At 34.8% G+C, this 19926-nt stretch overlaps 2 protein-coding genes across 4 annotated transcripts in view; one reads left to right on the plus strand and one right to left on the minus strand.

Annotated features, from left to right (window-relative positions):
- The window catches only part of CENPP (centromere protein P), a 148204-nt gene that overhangs the window by 112197 nt on the left and 16081 nt on the right, over positions 1–19926 (minus strand). The gene's annotated exons all lie outside the window — the stretch shown is intronic.
- On the plus strand, positions 5389–18284 carry OGN (osteoglycin). 2 transcript variants are annotated; one of them, XM_074879673.1, is made up of 7 exons: positions 5389–5645; positions 6280–6532; positions 10893–10977; positions 12895–13053; positions 13661–13863; positions 14446–14538; positions 15051–18284. In XM_074879673.1, the coding sequence occupies exons 2-7, from the start codon at positions 6365–6367 to the stop codon at positions 15219–15221; spliced, it is 879 nt and encodes a 292-aa protein (XP_074735774.1). In that variant the 5' UTR covers positions 5389–5645; positions 6280–6364; the 3' UTR covers positions 15222–18284. The 2 variants fall into 2 exon arrangements, with proteins under 2 accessions (XP_074735774.1, XP_074735773.1); XM_074879672.1 differs by having other exon boundaries at positions 5396–5645; positions 14443–14538.

The raw sequence follows: 19926 nt of genomic DNA on the forward strand, positions 1-19926 counted from the left end.
CAGAAATGCAAGGAATAAAGGTAATGTCTTCAGCTTTAAAAAATTCTGATTATAAATCAGAAACATATGGAAGGATGTTCATACAATCACTAGGTCATTTTTCAGCTGTGTCTATTTTGCAGCTGGTGGCCCTAACAGTGACCTAAACTTAATCTAATTCACTGAGTCTTGGAAATAGCTGCAACTTTTCATAAAAATACTGGAGGTGTTTACGCATAACTATTTCCTCTCCGGTACTTTTTTGGTCATTCTGAATCTTTAGGAGTGTTCTAAGTTTACTCTGTAAGACATGCTGACCATTTATTTTACATTTAATACTACCTCTGACCCCTCCTCTATCCCTCAAGGATGCTTAATTGGAATGTACTTTGCTTAATATTACACAACTCTTCTATAATATTACCTTCAGCCCAATTTCTGTGCATTACTCAAGAACAAACCAGGAGACTGCTTCCTCCCTTTTGGATACTCTGGCTTTTTTATTCCCAGAATGAATGTAGCCCCAGTATAAGCACAGACATTAACCTGCCTTCAAACTATTTCTACACTCCTGTAGATACACACTGTATCAGGATCTCAACAAAAAGCAGAGGGGGACACAGGAGTCACAGAGAAGTTCCATAGGACATATATATGCAACAGTCAAAATATGCAGCTGTACCAAAGAGACAAAATTTTAGAAGGCAAACTTAATCAGGCCACACAAACACTCAAGCAGAAAAGGCCTGCATTTTAGAAAAAGAAAATGATGTAGAGAACAATCTGGAATACTTACTTATTTTAGTTTAAAAAAGAAGAAAATAAAGAGACAAACATTGAGCTCAGTTTTAACATCACTTCATTCCTTTGTTCTCTTTAACAGTAAAACAATGTTTCACTGCTTACAGTGTATTTTGTACATGTTATCAGGCTGGTTCAATAACTATCTTTTACTCTATAAAACCTTTTCTACTATAATTATTCCAATCCAGAACAGCTGGTCAACACTGTAAAGTGTTTAATCACACTTCATACAAAAGATATGCTAAGGAATACTAAACATGTTACCTTCCACATGGAGAAAAGAAAAAAAAAAAATCACATATAAAGAGAAAACTCAGCATTGTGCCTAGGTCTATAAATGCCCAGAAGTCTTTAAAAGCTTTCCTAATTTGTCCCCATCTCATTCTGTCACAGACATATTTCTACCCAAGAGAAAACACTAACTTTTGAACATTCTGTATGAGTGACTCCCAATGTTCATCAGGCGTAAGTAAGCTAAGCAATAATCTGTAATTCTTTCTTCCAAGAATACTTAAAAACAATAAAACCCAGAAACTACAGAACTTGCCAGAATTGTCCTTTAGAGACTATGACCCAAGATGAAAGCCAAGGTCTTTAAGCAGCTGCAAAAATACACTTTCTTTGCCTAAATATAAAACAAAACGGAGTATTTAAAATTTTTTTAAATATCAGTTTTGGTTTATTTCATAAGGAATATCTTGATAGCAACCTTACAACACTCTCCCTAGTGCTGCCTCATAGCTCATGCACCCCAGAGATATGGCCCTTTTCGTATTTTTTTTTTTTTTTCATTTTTCTTCTTCTTCCTTCTTCCTAGTGTTCTGCCTCCCATCACACAATCACGAGTCTTTATATAGGCAGTGCCAGTCCCTGCTTCCCCGTAATTCCTACAGGCACCCTGGAGAAGTATTTTCCAGCCAAGCTCAGAGAGGGAAGTCTACCCCCCTCTGGTAATCTGGCTCTTTTTAGGTCAATCAGTTCTTCAGTGCTTCGCAGGGGTTTACCAGGCACAAGACCTAAGTGCCTCACACTGAGAATTATCAGCAAACATTGTAAAACTCATTACAGCATTTCAAAGCAATGCTAAAGGAAGTACAGGAAAGCTCTCTCCTATGTTTTTTGTACTAAACTACTAAGGATTAAGTAAAAAGTGCTAAACACCAACATTGTAAAAGGGTAATTAACGTGCTAGCACCTATGAGAACTGTTTTTTGATGAAACTCACAGAAAATAAAGAGAATTGCCCTCTCATTTAAATTGGTGTCATTTTCTCTGGCAACAAACAACTGATAAGAACTGCTCATGGCAGCTCTTGCAGTATACACCTGTACAGTTAGTTTTTAAGGAAAATTTTGGTTTCTTTTTTGATCTGCCTTTTGAAGTGTTGGTAGAAAGGCGAGAACAGAAACGAAGTAGTCATACTAAAGTTCTGAGCAGGGCAGAATACATGAGGCTACTTCAAGCACAAGATAAACAGACTGAGCTGGACATCAGCCAGTTCAAATAATTCACAAAACTTGCTCGTCTGCCTGCAACCCAAAATCTTCCCTCCTTTTCTCTAGGATATTTTCAGCTTGATTTTTTGCTTTACCTGCTCCTGGCATATCAACAGTACTGACTACTACATTCCTTCCCAGATACTGAAGGAGATTTATTCTGCAACACATATAGGGTGGATAGTTACCTTAATATTTGTCTTGATTTCCCAAATCTTTCCTACCTCTGCATCCATACCCATCCAACTTCTCTCTTTTTCTCTCCTAAAAGTCTTTTATTCTTCACTGTCTAACCTGATAGAAGGGAACATTGGGGAACAAATTTTACACCTACTCTGTATGCAACCCTTTTCCCCTAAAGTTGAGTTTTTCTGAAAGCAGAGTCCAAAGAGCAAGTGTCCCTTGTTAGGCTGACTTAGGTTCCCTCTACTAGAAGTAAATAAGTGCTCTACTTCATTTACACCTTCAGCTACATTTCATATCCTTACAAAATTGTAGGGAAGTTACTACCATTCAAATTTAAGCCAGGATTCCATTTCAACACAATTCATAAAATAACCATTTTACATGCCTAACGTTTCAGGTGAAAGTGGGGAAATCAGTCAACAAAAATGAGATATGAAGAGTCAAAAAAAAAAAAAAGGCACAACTGACAAATCAGAAAGCATGTCAAACACATTATCAAAGCCGTCTTCAAAAACTGGAGCTCAATTAGTTAACAACAGAGCTTCTTTAGGTTTTCAGAGAAGAAACCACCTTCTAAGTACATAGATTCTTGTAACTGGAGTCCAAGCAACAGATAGCTATACATCAAACTTCTAAGAACAATCATTGTCTAGAATGCCCTCTCTGCTTGCCAGGGTGAACACTTCCTGTTAGCTTCCCTATTGCCAGTGCATATGAACCACATTCTTCATTTCAGATGATTAGGACATTGTGGTTATTTCAAGTCGTTTTGAGCAAGAATAAAGCAGCACTGTTGCTGAAACAAGCAATGCTATCCCTTCCCTGCTTGCAGCCACTTGTACCATCCCCTTCCTTGTGCCGATATGAGCATCTGTTACATGTTCAGATAAAAACAATTTTTACCTGAAATTATTTATTGATACTTTTTCCTGGCACAAGGGATGACAAGCAGACGAAATATGGGACAGGACTACTTTATTCAGCACTGACAGTTTAAAGTGACAGTAGAACTACACTGTAAGGTAAACCTTGATGACATCACGCCAAAGTAATTACTTAACATATGACTCTTCACATGTATTAGTAAATAGGTGTTCATGAGTTTCTCGTAGGTGCTTGGATAACAACAACGAGTACACACATCACACAACGTTTTTGTGGTAAGCACACCACTGAAATCCTGGGACCCTGATGAACACAGACTTTTGACAATGTTTTCTGCAGAAGCTGTTACTAAAGTCTTGTAACATTACAGAGCCTCTTCACCTCTTGCTGATTAAAGTAAGAGCTCTCTTGCATGAAGACTTTCTAAATTTTCAAGGCGTCATTCATCTAGTAATTTTCCCTCATTTTTAAAATGTCATATGTAAGAAAAAAACCTAAGCTATTCTCAATATATTCCATGTACATAGCTGTGAAATCTACGGTTTCAGTACTTACAAAATAAATTCTCATAAGAATATAACAAATATATATTTATTGTTTTATATCATGCTTTCTGCTTCAATACTTAATACTTTTTTCTTAGAACATTTATCCTTTGATTACATCCAAGCATTGGAAAAAACTGGATGCCCCAGAGCCAGATGAAATCTTCACCTGGATACAAAGCAGAGCTGTTGGCATTACTTCTGAAACACGTATGAAACCAGGAGGGGTGGTAAGATGGTATTGACACTGCAACTCTTCTGTCCCTTCCTCAGCAGATACACCCCTTCTACCACACAGTACTTCCAACTGAAAGTTCCTACGTACTGCAGCACAAAACACCATAACAACCTAGCCACTTCAAAACTCCTGTTGTTCTTATTGTTCCAGCAGAACAGCAATGTGATTCAGCCTCCAATTTCCATTACTAATGAGCCTCTTCCCTTTACATTTCAGTTATATACTCACAGCAATATCGTTATCCTAGAGCCAGCTCCAAGTCCAAACTAAGATACTGTTTAATTTGCATATGAACTAAACAAAAACATTTTCATAGAATCCTAATGAGTTCAGAAAGTGGTAACTGATTATAAACTGGAAAAAAGTTGAGAGAGCAAAAGCCACTTTCCAATTTGCAGATTTACTACAGACATCTGGTTTCTAAACAAGGCAGCATTTACAAAAAACTTAACCAAATAGGTCCACTGTTTATCCCCAACATCACTCTAGCTGACAGTACTATCTTGGAAAAAAAGTAAGTATGAAAATGAGAAATGTAAATCTGAATATATTCCCAATAGATTTTATGGCTACATACTTTTAAAGACTCAGAAAAGTTACTTTGTAAACTTTCAAGTTGGTCATCTGGCTCCCATTTGTACTGACTGCCAAAAACACATAATAAGGAAAAGGGGGAGAAAGAAATGCATTAGAAATGCAGAAAACTGCTGCTTATAGTTCAGATGAAAATTCTGCACCTGGACAGTGTTTACTAAGTTATCTATAGAACTGACACAGAACTTTACTCAAAACAAGTATTTATTGTGAAACCAATTTTTCAATAAATTGGCTAACAAGTCATTCAATGAAGCACTTAGACATGATTTAGTTGTCTGAAAACCTCAACACACAATTCTAAAAAGTATTTTTTGTTTCCAGAACTCTTCAGACTGAAAAGTTTCCATTTCACACTTAGGTGAAACTTCCCTAAATACATACAACTCCTAACGAAACATTTTATTACTCATAAAATGTGACTAGTAGGGTATACGTATGTTTTGGCTCTATGACTGTCTCAGTCAGAAAGCAGCTGCTTTGTCTCTTAGCTAAACCATTAAACAAAATGGATAACACATGCCTTGTTATAGACCTCTACTTTGCACAATTAATATTTGATTTACAGAAAAAGCCTTAGCAATTATGCAGAGTAAATCACCACAAAGCAGAAGGCTACCATTTTAACAAGTAATATCAAAAGTAGGATGAGCCAGACAGACTTAACATTTATAAATGTTATTCAAAGTACAACCCCCCTGTCTCCAGGATATTACCTCTTACCCTAGGGAAAGAATGCTGGCAAAGCATTTTTTACCCCATGGAAAGCACTTTTAAGACTGTCAGACTTGGAGAGAGTATTCATTTCAACAATTTGGATGTAATTCATAACTTCACACTTCTATCAATCCACTTCAGGTTAACCTATAGATAAGGATATCTGGTATTATTCAGAAGAATTTTGAATCTGCTAAAACGGTAAGTGGACTTTTTTCCTAGAAGTATATTAACCTAAAGCTTAAATAAAACACTTAATTACAGTAAACAGGGAAAAAGTGCTGTGTAAAGATTTTTTTAAAAAGCATTGCATGTGTATTTAAAATGTTTTAAAAGATTATGTTTGTAGCCTCCTCCCCTGCCTGAGAAGTGTCCAACCTGTAACATATTGAGGGGGTATTATCTTCTCTTGTTTACTTTCAAATGTAAAGACAAGGACAATAAGAGATTATTGTTATAGAACATTCAGGTTTGAAAGTCATTATTTTAACAACTGAGAAAAATGCATTTGAACCTCTCATTTTAATTAGTTCAGCTACATACATGCCAAATGTTTCATAAAATGCTTTACAAAATCCTCCTGCTATTAACAAAAATAACACACTAGGAAACAAGCAAATGCAATTAAGATAATATTTCCCTTACTAGTTGAAGAATGCTGTTTATTATTTCCCAGTTTCTTTTCATGTTAAGAATAGTTCTTAAAATGCTAGAATCTAATTAAAGGATATCAAGAGTTAAAAGTTGTTCCATGTTCCTTATGCGTTAGAAACCCCTGCCAACTAGTTCTCTAGGCTTTAAATATTGTTTTGACGGATTGCATTTTCATTTCCAGTCACAAAGAAAGTATTCTCCATAGTCAACGCACGAGCAGATCTTCACCAGCTCAGTGAAAGCCAGATACATTGTTCCGTGCAACAATGAAGACTTTGCAGACTACTTTTTTTTTCTTTGTGTTTGTACCTTTGGTAAATACAGCACCATCTATGCAGCAAGAATCACTCCAGTTTTATGAGTATGATACAGATGTTACCATGCGAAGCCTGATCCAACAAGATTATGAAATGCAATCCAAGGATATAAGAAAGGTATTTTATTTATATTATCAGTTTAATATTTTTAACTGCTAAGCATTATATGAGTAAGGTGTTACATGCATGTATGCAAGTTTTATGGAAAAGTCTTATAATAATAGCAAAACATGCAATTGTTTCAGACATAAGGAAAGCCACTCACATAAAAACCACAAAAATACCATCCTTGCTACAGTTTGAGAAACCCACAAAAGACAGGCTTTCACAACTGAGACTAAAGCATCACTTAACTCTGCTGTAGTTATGTGCCTACTATTGTAAGAGTTTCAAGAATAAGATATACTAGTATACTAGCTCAACAGTTTGAGTAATGTATAACACAGTAAGTTCGTTTAAAAACAAGGAGGGTGATTTTATTTTGATTTTTTCTTTTATAGCAAAGTAATACTTGCAACAGTACTTTTTATTGGACAAAACCTGCCAGCATAAACCACAGTTTCTTTTCTGACTTAACAAACTATCAAGTTTTTTGCCTTGATTTTTCAGGGGTGGGTTGTTTGGGTTTTTTGCAACTCAACAGTTTCGCGGTCCTGAACTACTATGGAACATCCGGTCCTGCGGTAATCACCTACATTGTTAACACTTAGAGAGTTTTAAAGGTAGCAGTAATGTTTATACCTCATGGCACTCACCAGCACCCCCAAACGGTCAATTCTGAACTTTTTTGCTGTGTGCTTCACATACATGCTTGTTAATTTAAACACTTAAGCAGAAGACTCAAAAACAGGGGAGAGTTAAATGAAGTGCAACAGTCTCTGCTGGCAGGGACAGTTAAAAACCTCATACCTCTTTTCAGACTGACTCTGACAGGACCTAAATAACACACATCAAGAGAAGAAGACACAACATTGATCAGGAAGAAAAACTAACAATGATTGCTCCAAGACTAGTTGCCAGGGAAAATACCACATATCCAAATAAAGCAGTAACTACCAAGTATTAATAAATTCAAGGAAGTTTTCATTAATATTAACTGTACTTGTTACAATAACTTAAGTCTTATAAACAAGAAGACAACAGCAAAAGATAATTAGTATAAGCAAAAAATTGCAGTACATAAAAATCACTTCTGTATACCTTTTTAATATTTTCCCCATTTACTTAAATTATAGCTTTCCACTGTCAGAATAAAACCAGCAGCTACATGTTTATATTAAAAAATACCCAAGGTATTTTTAAATCTGACATCTGCCACAGTGCTGAAGTAACATGTTTTCATAAACTTATGAAAAAGAGACCATTTAAATGACTCTTAACTAATAGGTGGCTATTCACTCACAACTAAGTTTTTAAAAAAAATACTAAAACTGTTAAGTTTAACTAGTTAGGCACAGCATCAGATGAAATTCATTACTAAAACTGTTCTAATAAGAATACACTACTGTTTCAGTAAAAAGAACAATAAGGAGTATACCTACAGGGAAATGGTGCCAACAGACGTGCCACAGACTAACCAAAGTCCCTGCTGGCAGGGCTATACACTAGAGGTCTTCTGAAGGCCAACGGTTCTGCTTAGGGTAATTCTAGGAATGCAGTCGGTCATTATTTCCATCAGGTCAGTTCTCCAATGACATGCTTTCATTGCAAAATAACAAATTAGTTCCTTATGTGCAACGAATACATCTACACAAGTTCCAGTGCTCCCAATTTAAATTATGGGATGCACAAACAAATCTTCTATTCATTTACTGCACAAATTCAAGCTCCCAGAATATTTCAAGTGTTAACTGTAACTGAAATACGTACCAACAATTGCCTCAAACATGCCCAGTCAGAAATCTATCTTGCATGACAAATTTAACTCCTGTGTGCTTGAACACAGTTAGAAAAAAGATTTTTAGTTAAAACATTAGAAGAAATCTATTTGTGTTAGTGACCAACAAAATGAAGTGAACTTTAGTCTACTAAGGAAAAAGGTCAGCCAAGCAAAATTTATTACCATGATGATTATTTGAAACCACAGCCACCCCAGCCTGGAATAAAATATTAGAAGTTTAAAAACACGAAATCTTCATTTCCACAACAGAACCATCCAGTCAGACACTGTCTCATAACTGGACTAATTAATTCCACGGAATATAAACTATCAGCTTTATAGACCTTTGTGTATTTTAAAGATGAATCAATTATTTTGCAGAAGTTTTAAGATGGTTATTTAGATGTAAAATAGTAATGTGGTTTTGTATGGGTAATTCGTGTCCGTGGAGTCAAGAGCCAGAGGCAGGTGGAATTTAAGTATTTCAGTAGGCCAATACCCCTTCAGTGTATTCCCTACATATGCAAGTAATGAACTTTCTTGTGGTTATAATCCAAACAATCTTCTGCACTAATACAGCTAGGAATTTTTATAGCCAACCAGGAAATACTTCCAATATACTGGTTATTTATACTACTTTGGGGGGGGGGGGGGGCAGGGGCAGAAATCTGTTGTTTAATTTTGTTGATTTAACAGTATTCTGCAAATAATCAGTTTTATTTTTTGCTGACATTTCCCACTTGCAGAAATTAGTTGTCGAAACGTACATTGTATTCTGCACAGAATTCACATGCACACTCTTTCATAGATCACACCTCAAGCAGGATACTGTACTAGAAACCTCTGATACAGATATGCTATGTCAGCAAACATGTTTTTTCATACAAGCATATTAAAAATGTCCCTTATGAGCTAAACAAACTACAACAATACAAGTGCAGTTGTTCTGTTATAAATCCATGTACACAGAAGTCTCTACTGGCATGGATACCTCAATCAAGGACCATGTCTTCACATGCCTAATCAACATTATCTATGCAAACTAAACACCTTCGCAGAAATATTCTGTAAGGTTTGCTGCCTGAGTCTAACTGTTCAGTTCACACCCCCCAGCTTCTCTACACCCAACACTGCAAAAGCCCTTACCCTACACAGAAGTTTCATGCTACAACTGCTGAACTGCTGCCAGCATACTAACTTGGGTATTAAAGTCTTACTAGAGCAAACCAACTTATCCCAAACAAGAGGCGAAAAAGAGCCGTAGCCTGGATAGACAGATGGAGGAAAGAGCCAAGGGATGGATGATTCACAGGCTAAAACAGGGTCAAAATGACAGAGGCTGGCCAAGATATTTGCTTCTCAGGCTTTATGTCAAGCTTGAGGGTTTTATATTACAGAATACAAAAATTCCCACAGTATACGCAAGCAACCAAATACTAAATATAACAAAGTTAATATCAAAAGTAATCTGACAGATAGCGTTATCTTCACATTGCTCTTGTAGATGAACAATCTGTGTGCTACGTGTCTGAAGGGGAGGGGGCAGGATTTAAACAACAACAACAAAAAAAATCAGTTCATTTGTGAGCACTTGCAGTACATAATAAGCTCTCTTCAGCAGGGGACGTACTCCTGTCAGGACCTAATCCTTAAGCACATTTGAAGAAAAACATCTTCGACACCTGATAATGTACTTCTATTCATGTTCTTTCAATAGCCATGCAGACTAAAAAGCATATTGTCTTACTCTGTCCTACAAATATCCCCCATCAAAAAAGACAACAAATGATAATAGCCAAGAACAACTGCCACAGTCAACCTAAAAACCCCCTTAACGTTAATGCATGCAAATCATGCTATATCCCACTGTATGTATACTATAAGTCTAAAAATAGTATGTAATTCTCCAAAATTCCTACATTATTCAATGAAAATCTGACTACTATTCCCTCCATCACAAAGGCCCTTTCTGTTAAGAGGCCAGGTCTTAAAACAGACTTAAGTACAGTTAATGGAAATGAATTGCAAAATTTCAGCCAATACCTGAAAGGAACATGTTTATAAATTAAGTTGTCCTGCAACTGAAAAGATGCAGTGACTATCTCAGCAGCCAATTCTGGATAACTTTAAATGCAAGAAAATGTTATTTTATGGATATTATTTGAGTAAAGCAAAAAAATAACTTACATTCACAAGAAATCCTATCAAATTTTGCATGATGTGCAAAATCTTCTGTCTTCAGAACTCCAGGTTTTTGTAGGCACCTATTGCTTACATATTCCTTCTCCACTAGATGGTCTATATTTTCTGTTTTTATTTTGTGTCTACTATTCTTTCCTAAAGAACTTTACTTTTCTAAAAAACACTAAGAGCACCACCTTCCCTCCTTCCCTTCTTGCCTTTCAAAGTGAATAGTTCATGTACAAAAGGGATAATATATACTCCTATATGCTGGATGACTAATGTGATTTTAAAAATTAAATGTCATAAGGAAGTATGTCGTAGGAAGCTCATTTTTAGAAGACATGCTGTTTCAGATCCTTATAATACTTTTTGTTTGCTGTTGTTTTTTAACATAACATTTGTTCTCACACAAAGGATGGAACAAATGTTTCTCTTGACATTTCCCTGAGACTGCAAGGGGATGACAGCAAACGCAATGTACCACCAACAAAGGATACAAGTAAGTTAATTAATATGAATACTTTAACATTTAAGCTCTCCAGAAGAACAGATTTTAATATGAAAATTGAATATACAAGGGATACAGAGTTAATCTTTTCATTTATTAATATCTTTCATATCTCCTGTGGAAAGTCTTCTCACTTCTGATGGAGCAGGCTGACAAAATTTAAAGGACCCTCAGGTAAAATCTGAATACACAAAGCACAGCTTATAAGAATCTCTACAGACTTACCCAGTCTCATTTGCTGTAGAGATATACCCAAGTTAAAAGTTAGTCAAGGAAACCAAGAAAACAAAACACACACGTCAATAAGTGTCACAGTCTAGCCAAGTAATGACGAAACACTATGTGCTTAAATGAATTAAGTAGATTATTTCAAAGAACTGGTTATTCTCACAGTTTACATCTTCCCAGGGAAGGGAATGGTCAAAATATATCAGGAACATTTTTCACAAGCCTAAGTTTCCTACAGGCTCTGAAGTATATTGTTCAGATTTCTCTTAGTGAGCCACAATGATTTCTAAATTTGAAAGGAACAAATTTTTTGTCTGCTGCACAAAGCATTGAAAGACACACACATATTTCGGATGTATCTGTGATCTAAACTTCCAAAAATAAATGATGATTCAGCAAGATCACTGGAGTGTCAATCTCCAACAGTTTTCATCTAGGTTAGTTATTGCCAAATACCATCTGTCAACAAGCTCCCACCAAAAGCAGAACAAATCTGTAAGAACACCAGAGCTTCTACTCACAGACAGGCATAAAAACTGTTGCCTTTCAAATAGTGACAAGGTTGTTTCACAACCATTTTCCATTTCCTACACTCCAGCATATGACAAACAAGACACTAAATCAAAAAAGGCAAATGAGGCAGAACTCTAAAGTCTACCAAATGGTAACAATCACAGAGCTAAAGCCCAAAATCTCAATTCTAATCTATGCAGTACCTCTGTGAGAAAAAAAAAAGAATTTATTATACAGCTCGGTTGGCTTCCCAATATTGACTGGCTATTTCTATAACTCTTCACTGGTTGTGGAAGATCCTATTTTACTACATAGTGATAACAGACTACCTAGCAGTATGACACTGCTCTCAACTATAGATACACCAGTTTGGAGGCTAACCAAAAATCTCACAATATAGGAAACACAGCAGATCAGATAGCAGTGGTGACGAAACTGGACTGAAAGCCATCTGTGTTTTAATACTGCTGTCATACAGGATTAATGCAAAGCAGAATGTCTAATTACTAATGTCTATGAGGAACAGGACAAGCCAAAATGGGCTTAAACTGCATTAAAAAAGATACAGAGTTTCTCTCACTACTTCAAATAACAGCTATAAAAAAAAAATCTCAGTAAAAACTGGAACAGATTGCCTAAAGTATTTATATAAACATCATTGCTGGAGTTCTTATAAAAAAGATTAGACAAAATAGTAGTTAGGAATAACACAGAGTATACAGGACCCTGCCAGAAATGCTCCAATGCAATATATGCACTGCCAGATGGATTTCTCCAGATGGATATGCAGTCCTGCATGGATTTCTCTTTTCAAAAGAATGGTTCTGAAGATGACATTTAACATGGCCACAGAGTTGCAGCCATCATATTCACAATACTCTTAAGATAATTAAAGAATGTAACTGAATTAAGAGCAATTAATAGCATTTCAAGACATGTTTAGATAAGGAGAGAATATACACAGGGAAATTATGCACAATAAAAATACAAAACTCTAAAACGTTCAGAATATTAAATATTTTCAGAACTTGATGTCAATAGAATTTTTAAAAAAAAATTTAGTGATGAGAAATCTTGAAAGATACTAGAGAAAATTCTATTTTGAATATTCAAGCTTAAGTTAGTTGAATAACTTTTAACTGTCTACTCAAAATAATTTGCTTTCAGATTTACCTACTTGTCTGCTCTGTGTGTGTTTAAGCGGATCAGTGTACTGTGAGGAAATAGACATCGAAGCTGTACCCCCGCTGCCGAAGGAAACAGCATACCTTTATGCACGATTTAACAAAATAAAAAGGATAGCAGTCTCAGATTTTGCTGACATTAGTAAGTAATGTTCAAATTTTATTTTCTGTTTACCTGATAGTATATTTGAAGTTGTTGTCTCTTAACAGCATGCCAAGATTATGAAAATAAGATATATTTTATACTTTGCTGGGTTTCATTATGTGTATTACTTATTTACTTCAATGCTTGTATTAGAACAGAAACTACGAAGGCAATATGGAAACCCATTTTGGCTCATGCAACCATCTTAATATTCCCGCACAATCAGAGAAAGAGCAGACTACTAAAAATAAAATTTATCTCTGCATCCCAGCCAGTCTTAAATGACCAGGTATTATTTTTCCTTCAAATGCTCCAGGGACATCTCTCCCAGCTCTTTCACTCTATGTGACAAATTCTATGAACATCTGAAATCATGTTGTCTCTAGGAAAAAAGAGGAAGGATCCAGAGTATTTTCCTTACTATTATTTTTTTAAATTTAAGACCATGAGGATTTTATTCATATTTTAATAGTGCTTACATTTGTAGATCACAAGTAGGATGGTGCAGTCAACAGTGTAACTTTAATCGTATACAACCATACACATTTCACGTGCTATGTAGTTATAAACTCAATATTTAGATTTTCATTTCTTTTGCATAAAGCTACCTTGAGAAGAATTGATTTTAGTGGAAATAGGATAGAAGAAATAGAAGATGGAGCCTTTTCAAAGCTTCTGTTATTGGAAGAACTTTCTCTTGCTGAAAATAGACTTCTAAAACTTCCTGTACTACCTCCCAAATTAACAACATTTAATGCAAATCAAAACAGAATCAAGAGCAGAGGAATCAAAGCAAATGCTTTCAAGGTGAGTAAAAGACAACAATTTAAGTAACCAAAGTAAATAAAATTAGTAACCAGACTATCCAGTATACGACCAAATGAATTTTTCTGTATTTTTGTAATCTAAGAAACAAGCTAAGATGAAGAAGCTTTCCAGCTTTTGTTTTGTTTTTAAGGCACTTTGGAGTAATAGCCCTTTGCACACTCACTCTCTCCTGTTGTTCATACAAAAAATTTTCTATGAAATACCTTACCTGCTTCCTTTCTCTCCTACAAGCAAAGAAAAACTCAATTCAAAATTAATGGTTCAAATACAGTTCTGAGGACACATAAATACTAATAAACAAGGATCTAGCTTTTTAGTGGTCTCAATTTTTATAACCCATAAGCTGACAGTGAAATTTCCAAAACACAGAAGGCCTGTTCTAGGAGCTTCTTGATACAATAGAATTAAACATTCACAGCAAAAGAATGTTTCATGTTAGATCACTGTACATGCTTTCTATGTGATTGGAAAAAAATACCAATGTCTTCTAACAGGCACAAGTTACTTAACCTTAAGTAAGTAATATCAGCATTAATAATCTCTCTTTCTTTCTATTAGAAGCTGACAAATTTGGCCTACCTCTACTTAGGACATAACGCACTGGAATCTGTTCCCCTTAACTTACCGGAAAGTCTGCGTATTCTTCACCTTCAGGTATTTCTGAAGTATTTCCTTAACGTTCTATTACAAAGAGCCTCATTAGTTACACACTTCAAACCAAACCCACTGTCTTTTAAAACAGTTCACACTGCAGTTATGCTACAGTTGTCTACTGCTCCTCCAAACAAAACAATTAACCTCTAATCTGTATGGCCACAACCATTTGGTGTACAGAAGTTGCTAGTTAGCCAATTACCATGCCAGAATTTCTCATTAGTTTCTGTATATCAAGGATAGGAAATGGCAAAAATAAGCAATAATCTTTTATCAACAACACATTTCAAACATCAATAACAACCTCAAACTGTTTATCAAGTCATTGATTGGTTTAAAGAAACTCAATTCCTACATATCTATAGTTTACATGAATCAATCCCAATGACAATGAAATGGGAGGATAAGAGGAATAAATTTAAAGTTCCAAAATTCTTCAACATATATGGGGGTGTGTGTGTATATATATATGTGTGTGTATTTATTTACAAAAACATAATTTTGTTTTGCAGTACAACAATATTACTACAATCACCGATGACACATTCTGCAAATCTAATAACACACGATACATCCGCACACGTATGGATGAGATAAGGATGGAAGGCAATCCGATCCTCTTGGCAAAGCATGTTAATGCTTTTTCCTGCTTGAGAACACTGCCTGTAGGAACATACTACTAGCCACTACTTACATAATTATACAGGCTAAAACTATAATATGGTAACAGAAGATCACTCTTTTTCCTCTGTTTACACGTTTATATCCTCTCCCTTACTAATGCTATTTTACCTGCATACCCAGAACCTTTTACTATGTTGAAATGTGGTTCTCCTCTGAAATAACTATTTCAAAACAGTCTTTTCAGTAGTTATAATGCCACCCATGCTTTCAGAATTGTTTCTGTTAATGAAAGTATAAAAATACATATATGCACACACATCTTCTCAACTTTTATTTCACCACATATTCTTTACATGTAGGTAAAAATCACACAACTAACTGCTTGTTCACATTCTTTACTGGCACCCTGATCAATCACTACGTTTTACTTTCAAATAAATGCAAAACATTCTTTGAGCAAGCTACAGAGGAAAAAATACACCTTAAATCCAATCCCACTTTTTTAATCTGAAACTTTCAGTTGACTTTCAAAAGCATACTGAATGAAATTGCATACAAAAGGAAGTTATGCTTATAAACAGAACTTATCAAAGCTTAACTTCATTAAATCTTCCTTAAAAACTTGGTTTGCTGAAAATGAGAATAATTCCTATTTAGGCTTAGTGTACCAAGCAACATAGCAAGTGGAACCTTTTGAAGATGTTAAATCTACTTCTAGTATTCTGCTTTCAAAATGATTTAAGAGAGTGTGTGTATATATAAAATATATGTATTTTATTTTTACGCAATTTTTAATTGAAATATATAAATTTTGCTCAGCTGTACTTGCAAGAGTTATTTTTGCAACACCAGCTTCCCATTTTAATACAATGGTCAAAGTACAGCATAGTATGACCCCAAGTATCTTTGTTATTAACAGATAATGTAAACCGAGCCTTGTTCCTTTGCTCTTTCTTGACAAGGAAATGTGAAAATATAATTAACAACAAAGCTGAATTAATGTTTTTACCTGTAAATAAGTAAGATTTCAGCTAGATGTCAGTGCAAAGAAAAAGAAGTACCCTTGTACAACAATACTTATGCTCATTAGGGAAAAATCAAATCAGATCTTTAAAAACAAAAGTTGATTCTATCATTAATCTAAAGTTAGCGTTAACTTCAAGCAAATTAAGTTAGCATAATTTCACTCAACTACGTTAAATCATGACGCATATTAAAAACACAAATTGTTGTGTGCAGGCCTCAACAGTCAGTTCATCTAAAACTAAACATAACTGATAGAGAATGCAATGTTTTTATTTACACAACTATACATTTCTGACATTTCATTTTCAGTTTCTCCCCGCCAATACCTGCCGCAGGCATAAACTCTTCAGATAAATTAATGTCAAAAGTGTGCTAGTTACTATTACCAGATCAACTTCATACTAATTTTGAAGCTAGTATAGATTCCTAATTTGTAGAAATAGTTAGGCATCAAATGCATGATGATGTATCACTACATCTAGAATACTGATTTTTACTCGATATTTTGTATTAGTTTTGTTTATCTTATTTAGCTAAGCCTTGATTTGTTAGTGCTTGTGCTATGGGGAATTAAGTGCACACTCAATTCTGAACGTACTGATGCTCTGCCACGAAGAGTGTTGAGACCTAAATGACTTTCAGTCACTTTTTAAGTAACTATGTTAAGCATCAACTGTAGGCTCATCTTTCTCGAAAGAGAATGCAATTATGAAATGCAGGACAAAAATCTTTTTGCCCTGAATGCATTACCCAAGAAAGACATAGCAATCCCCAATATATTCCATTTTAGGTTATTGGGTATAAAAAAAAAAATTCCATTGTCTTAGTACAACTGAGAACAAAACCAAGTCTGCAAGTGAGAATGAATACTTGCTTTTCGTTTCCCATATAAGTCAAGTCATAGAACTTTGATGTTACCAGGTTTTTAGCAAAAGGTAAAAAATAACCCCAAAGCATGTAAAAATATATTCCAACGTCAAGCTAAATTTATAATAGGAAAAAATAAAAGCCACCAATTCTCTCATCCCTCTTTTGATAAATGCCTAAGATGGAGCAAACACAGAGAGGCGTCTAAGTGTAATAAAGTTACGTAAGCAGTGGTCTCTGATCTTATCCTCATCACAAATCATTATTACTAAATAAATTTCTTTTCAGTATTAATAGGATCAGTATCACCAGAACTTTACTTATGAAAACAATTCTATGTGTATACACAACTATAGGCACATTTATGTAATATATACACACATGTAAGCATTCTGAGCCCTAACCACAACCACATTATTAATTTTACATTAAAATGTTGTATATATTTTTGAAAAAGTACTAAATATCAAAAGTAACACTAATTAACACTCTTATTTTGTGAGCAAACCAAAGTAGACAACCGGTACCTTCTGAATGCCTCATGCAGGCAATAAATTATCTGGTATGTTTTAATTTACTTTCCCCATTCATAGCAAGTTAACTCATCAAAACATTAAGTGAGAAGGGCTTCAGTATGCAGGATTTTTTTGCCTTCTATTTATGTGACCAGTATTAATATCAAGCTGAATGTACACCATTCTATTTTTTTCCTATCACTCACTTCTGTCTGTATTTCCAATAAAACTTGAATATTTTTTTCTTCCAGCAATGCCAATGTGCTTCAGTTGTTCAGCCTCATAGCAGACTAAGGGGGCATCTAGATTAGAAAATTATTTGCAATATAATCCATTTTGCAGACATAAAATGTGGCAATGTAGTAAGACCTGCCATACAAGTACCACCACACAAGAAACTTGTGGGACACTTCACTCACCCCTTCAAAATCTATTTAAAGCACTACTTTGTAGATTTTTTCAGTAGAATAGAGGAGCAGCAGCAGAGGGTATTAATGGTATGCGCAACTCCTGATTGTGTGTGGAGCATGCAAGTTGTAGACTAACCTTTTTCAGTAAAAAAAACACAATTCTAAAGCACAATGTCAGGGAGTATTATAATGCAGAGCACAAAATCCTCACAAATGAACATTGCTCTACTCACACCAATGTAAACCTGCCCCTGCTTTATAGGAAAGCCTGCTTACAGTCAAATAAATGTATATGTTAAATTACTTTTTTGCCTAATCTGAGTTATCCATCCCACCATTACTCTTGTTAACCAGGAAAACTCTCACTACGAAACTGCCATTTGTGATGATCAACCTTTTAGAAACACAGTGCTATCCAACTTTGCTTGAAACTTGCAATTGCCATTCATCTCAAACATTCATTGTTTATCTGAAGTATTCTACCACTTCTACATTATTCCTTTCTTCTCAAGTACCAAGACTAACAGAAAAGAAAAAATAATATACCTTTCCTGTTTTACACTACACTGTGAGAAAACTATTAGAAACACTGTCTATTTCTACTTAACAGCTTGGGCAATTTTCTTTTAAATAACAAAATAATAGAAATGGTATAAACCCAGAACCCCACTCAAAAAAAATTCTCTCCAATACTGTGCACAGTTACCTGCCTATATATTTGAAGTCTAGCAAGTAGGTAAGAAAAAAAAAATACAAAAAAAGATTACAGAGTCATTTTTAATGTCGTCCACATGTGAATATTAACAGGATAAGACTCTTCACTTGTTTTTAAGCAAATGTTAAAAACATACTTCTAGTTGCTTTCACACAAATTACTACAGAATATTGTTACAAATACACATTCCCCTTAGCAACCTGGTTATTTGAATTGTCATATTTGATCTTTAAGCACTTTATTAATTCTCTCACCTCAGAAAGTCTTCTATTTCTAAATTAAATCATTACTAATGCTAGCAGAAATAAGAAGGCCTAAAAAACTCTTCATAAGTCCCCAGTCAATCACATTTGATAAATATTCTTCCAGATTGGTTTGCCTTTCTCAATAGCATCTCTGTCCATGGAAAGAAAAATCCCTTTAGAAAGAATATTTGTAATATTGACAAACTTGTATTATAGGCCTGCAGTAAATCTACCTTCACACATCTTTTAGCAACAAATATATCCCTTCATTGTTTACACTCAACATTTAACAAATACTTCTTAAAACTACTTAAGATGCACACAAAAATAATCTCCAGACAGATTTCCTTTCTATTTTTACATTTTTGTACTGAATTTTAAGATGAGAAATATTTACAACAGTTCACTGAATCACTGTCCCAGAAACCACAGTGACTGCTGTCATGAGGCTGATCTAAGGATCAGAAAGCATCAAGTTGGAAAAACAATCAAAAAAACCCCACACCACAAAGCCATAAAGCCCTTGGTGCTCTACTTTCTCTATGGAGGGATTAAAGAAAAGTCCTTATACAACAACAAGCAGAATTAGACAACACTAGTTTTATTACTCAGCTGAAGACATGATTTTTTTTAACATTGTCGGAAATTAGTGCCTTTTTCTTCATTAATCTAGTTGATTAATTGATAATAGAAATTGATTAATGTAGCACAGAACTCAGAAAGACCTAGAAGATTCATAAAATAGGAAACAAAGCAGTTCGCAATTCATACTAGAGCTGAAAAGCAAAGATGGTGCTGAGTTTAATGACAGTAAAAGCTTGAGCTAAATAAAACTGAACTAAAAAAACCACACACAATTAAGCAGCTGAACATCCTCCTCTACATCAATCATCATACAAGACGTTCTGTGTCTCTAAGCCTGCTGTATTTTTACTCCAAGGAATAGTTGTTCATCTTAAAACCAGTACAAAGTAAACAACCCAAAT

The sequence above is a fragment of the Strix uralensis genome, chromosome 10 (assembly GCF_047716275.1).
Source record: "Strix uralensis isolate ZFMK-TIS-50842 chromosome 10, bStrUra1, whole genome shotgun sequence".
In the NCBI taxonomy this organism is placed as follows: Eukaryota; Metazoa; Chordata; class Aves; order Strigiformes; family Strigidae; genus Strix; species Strix uralensis.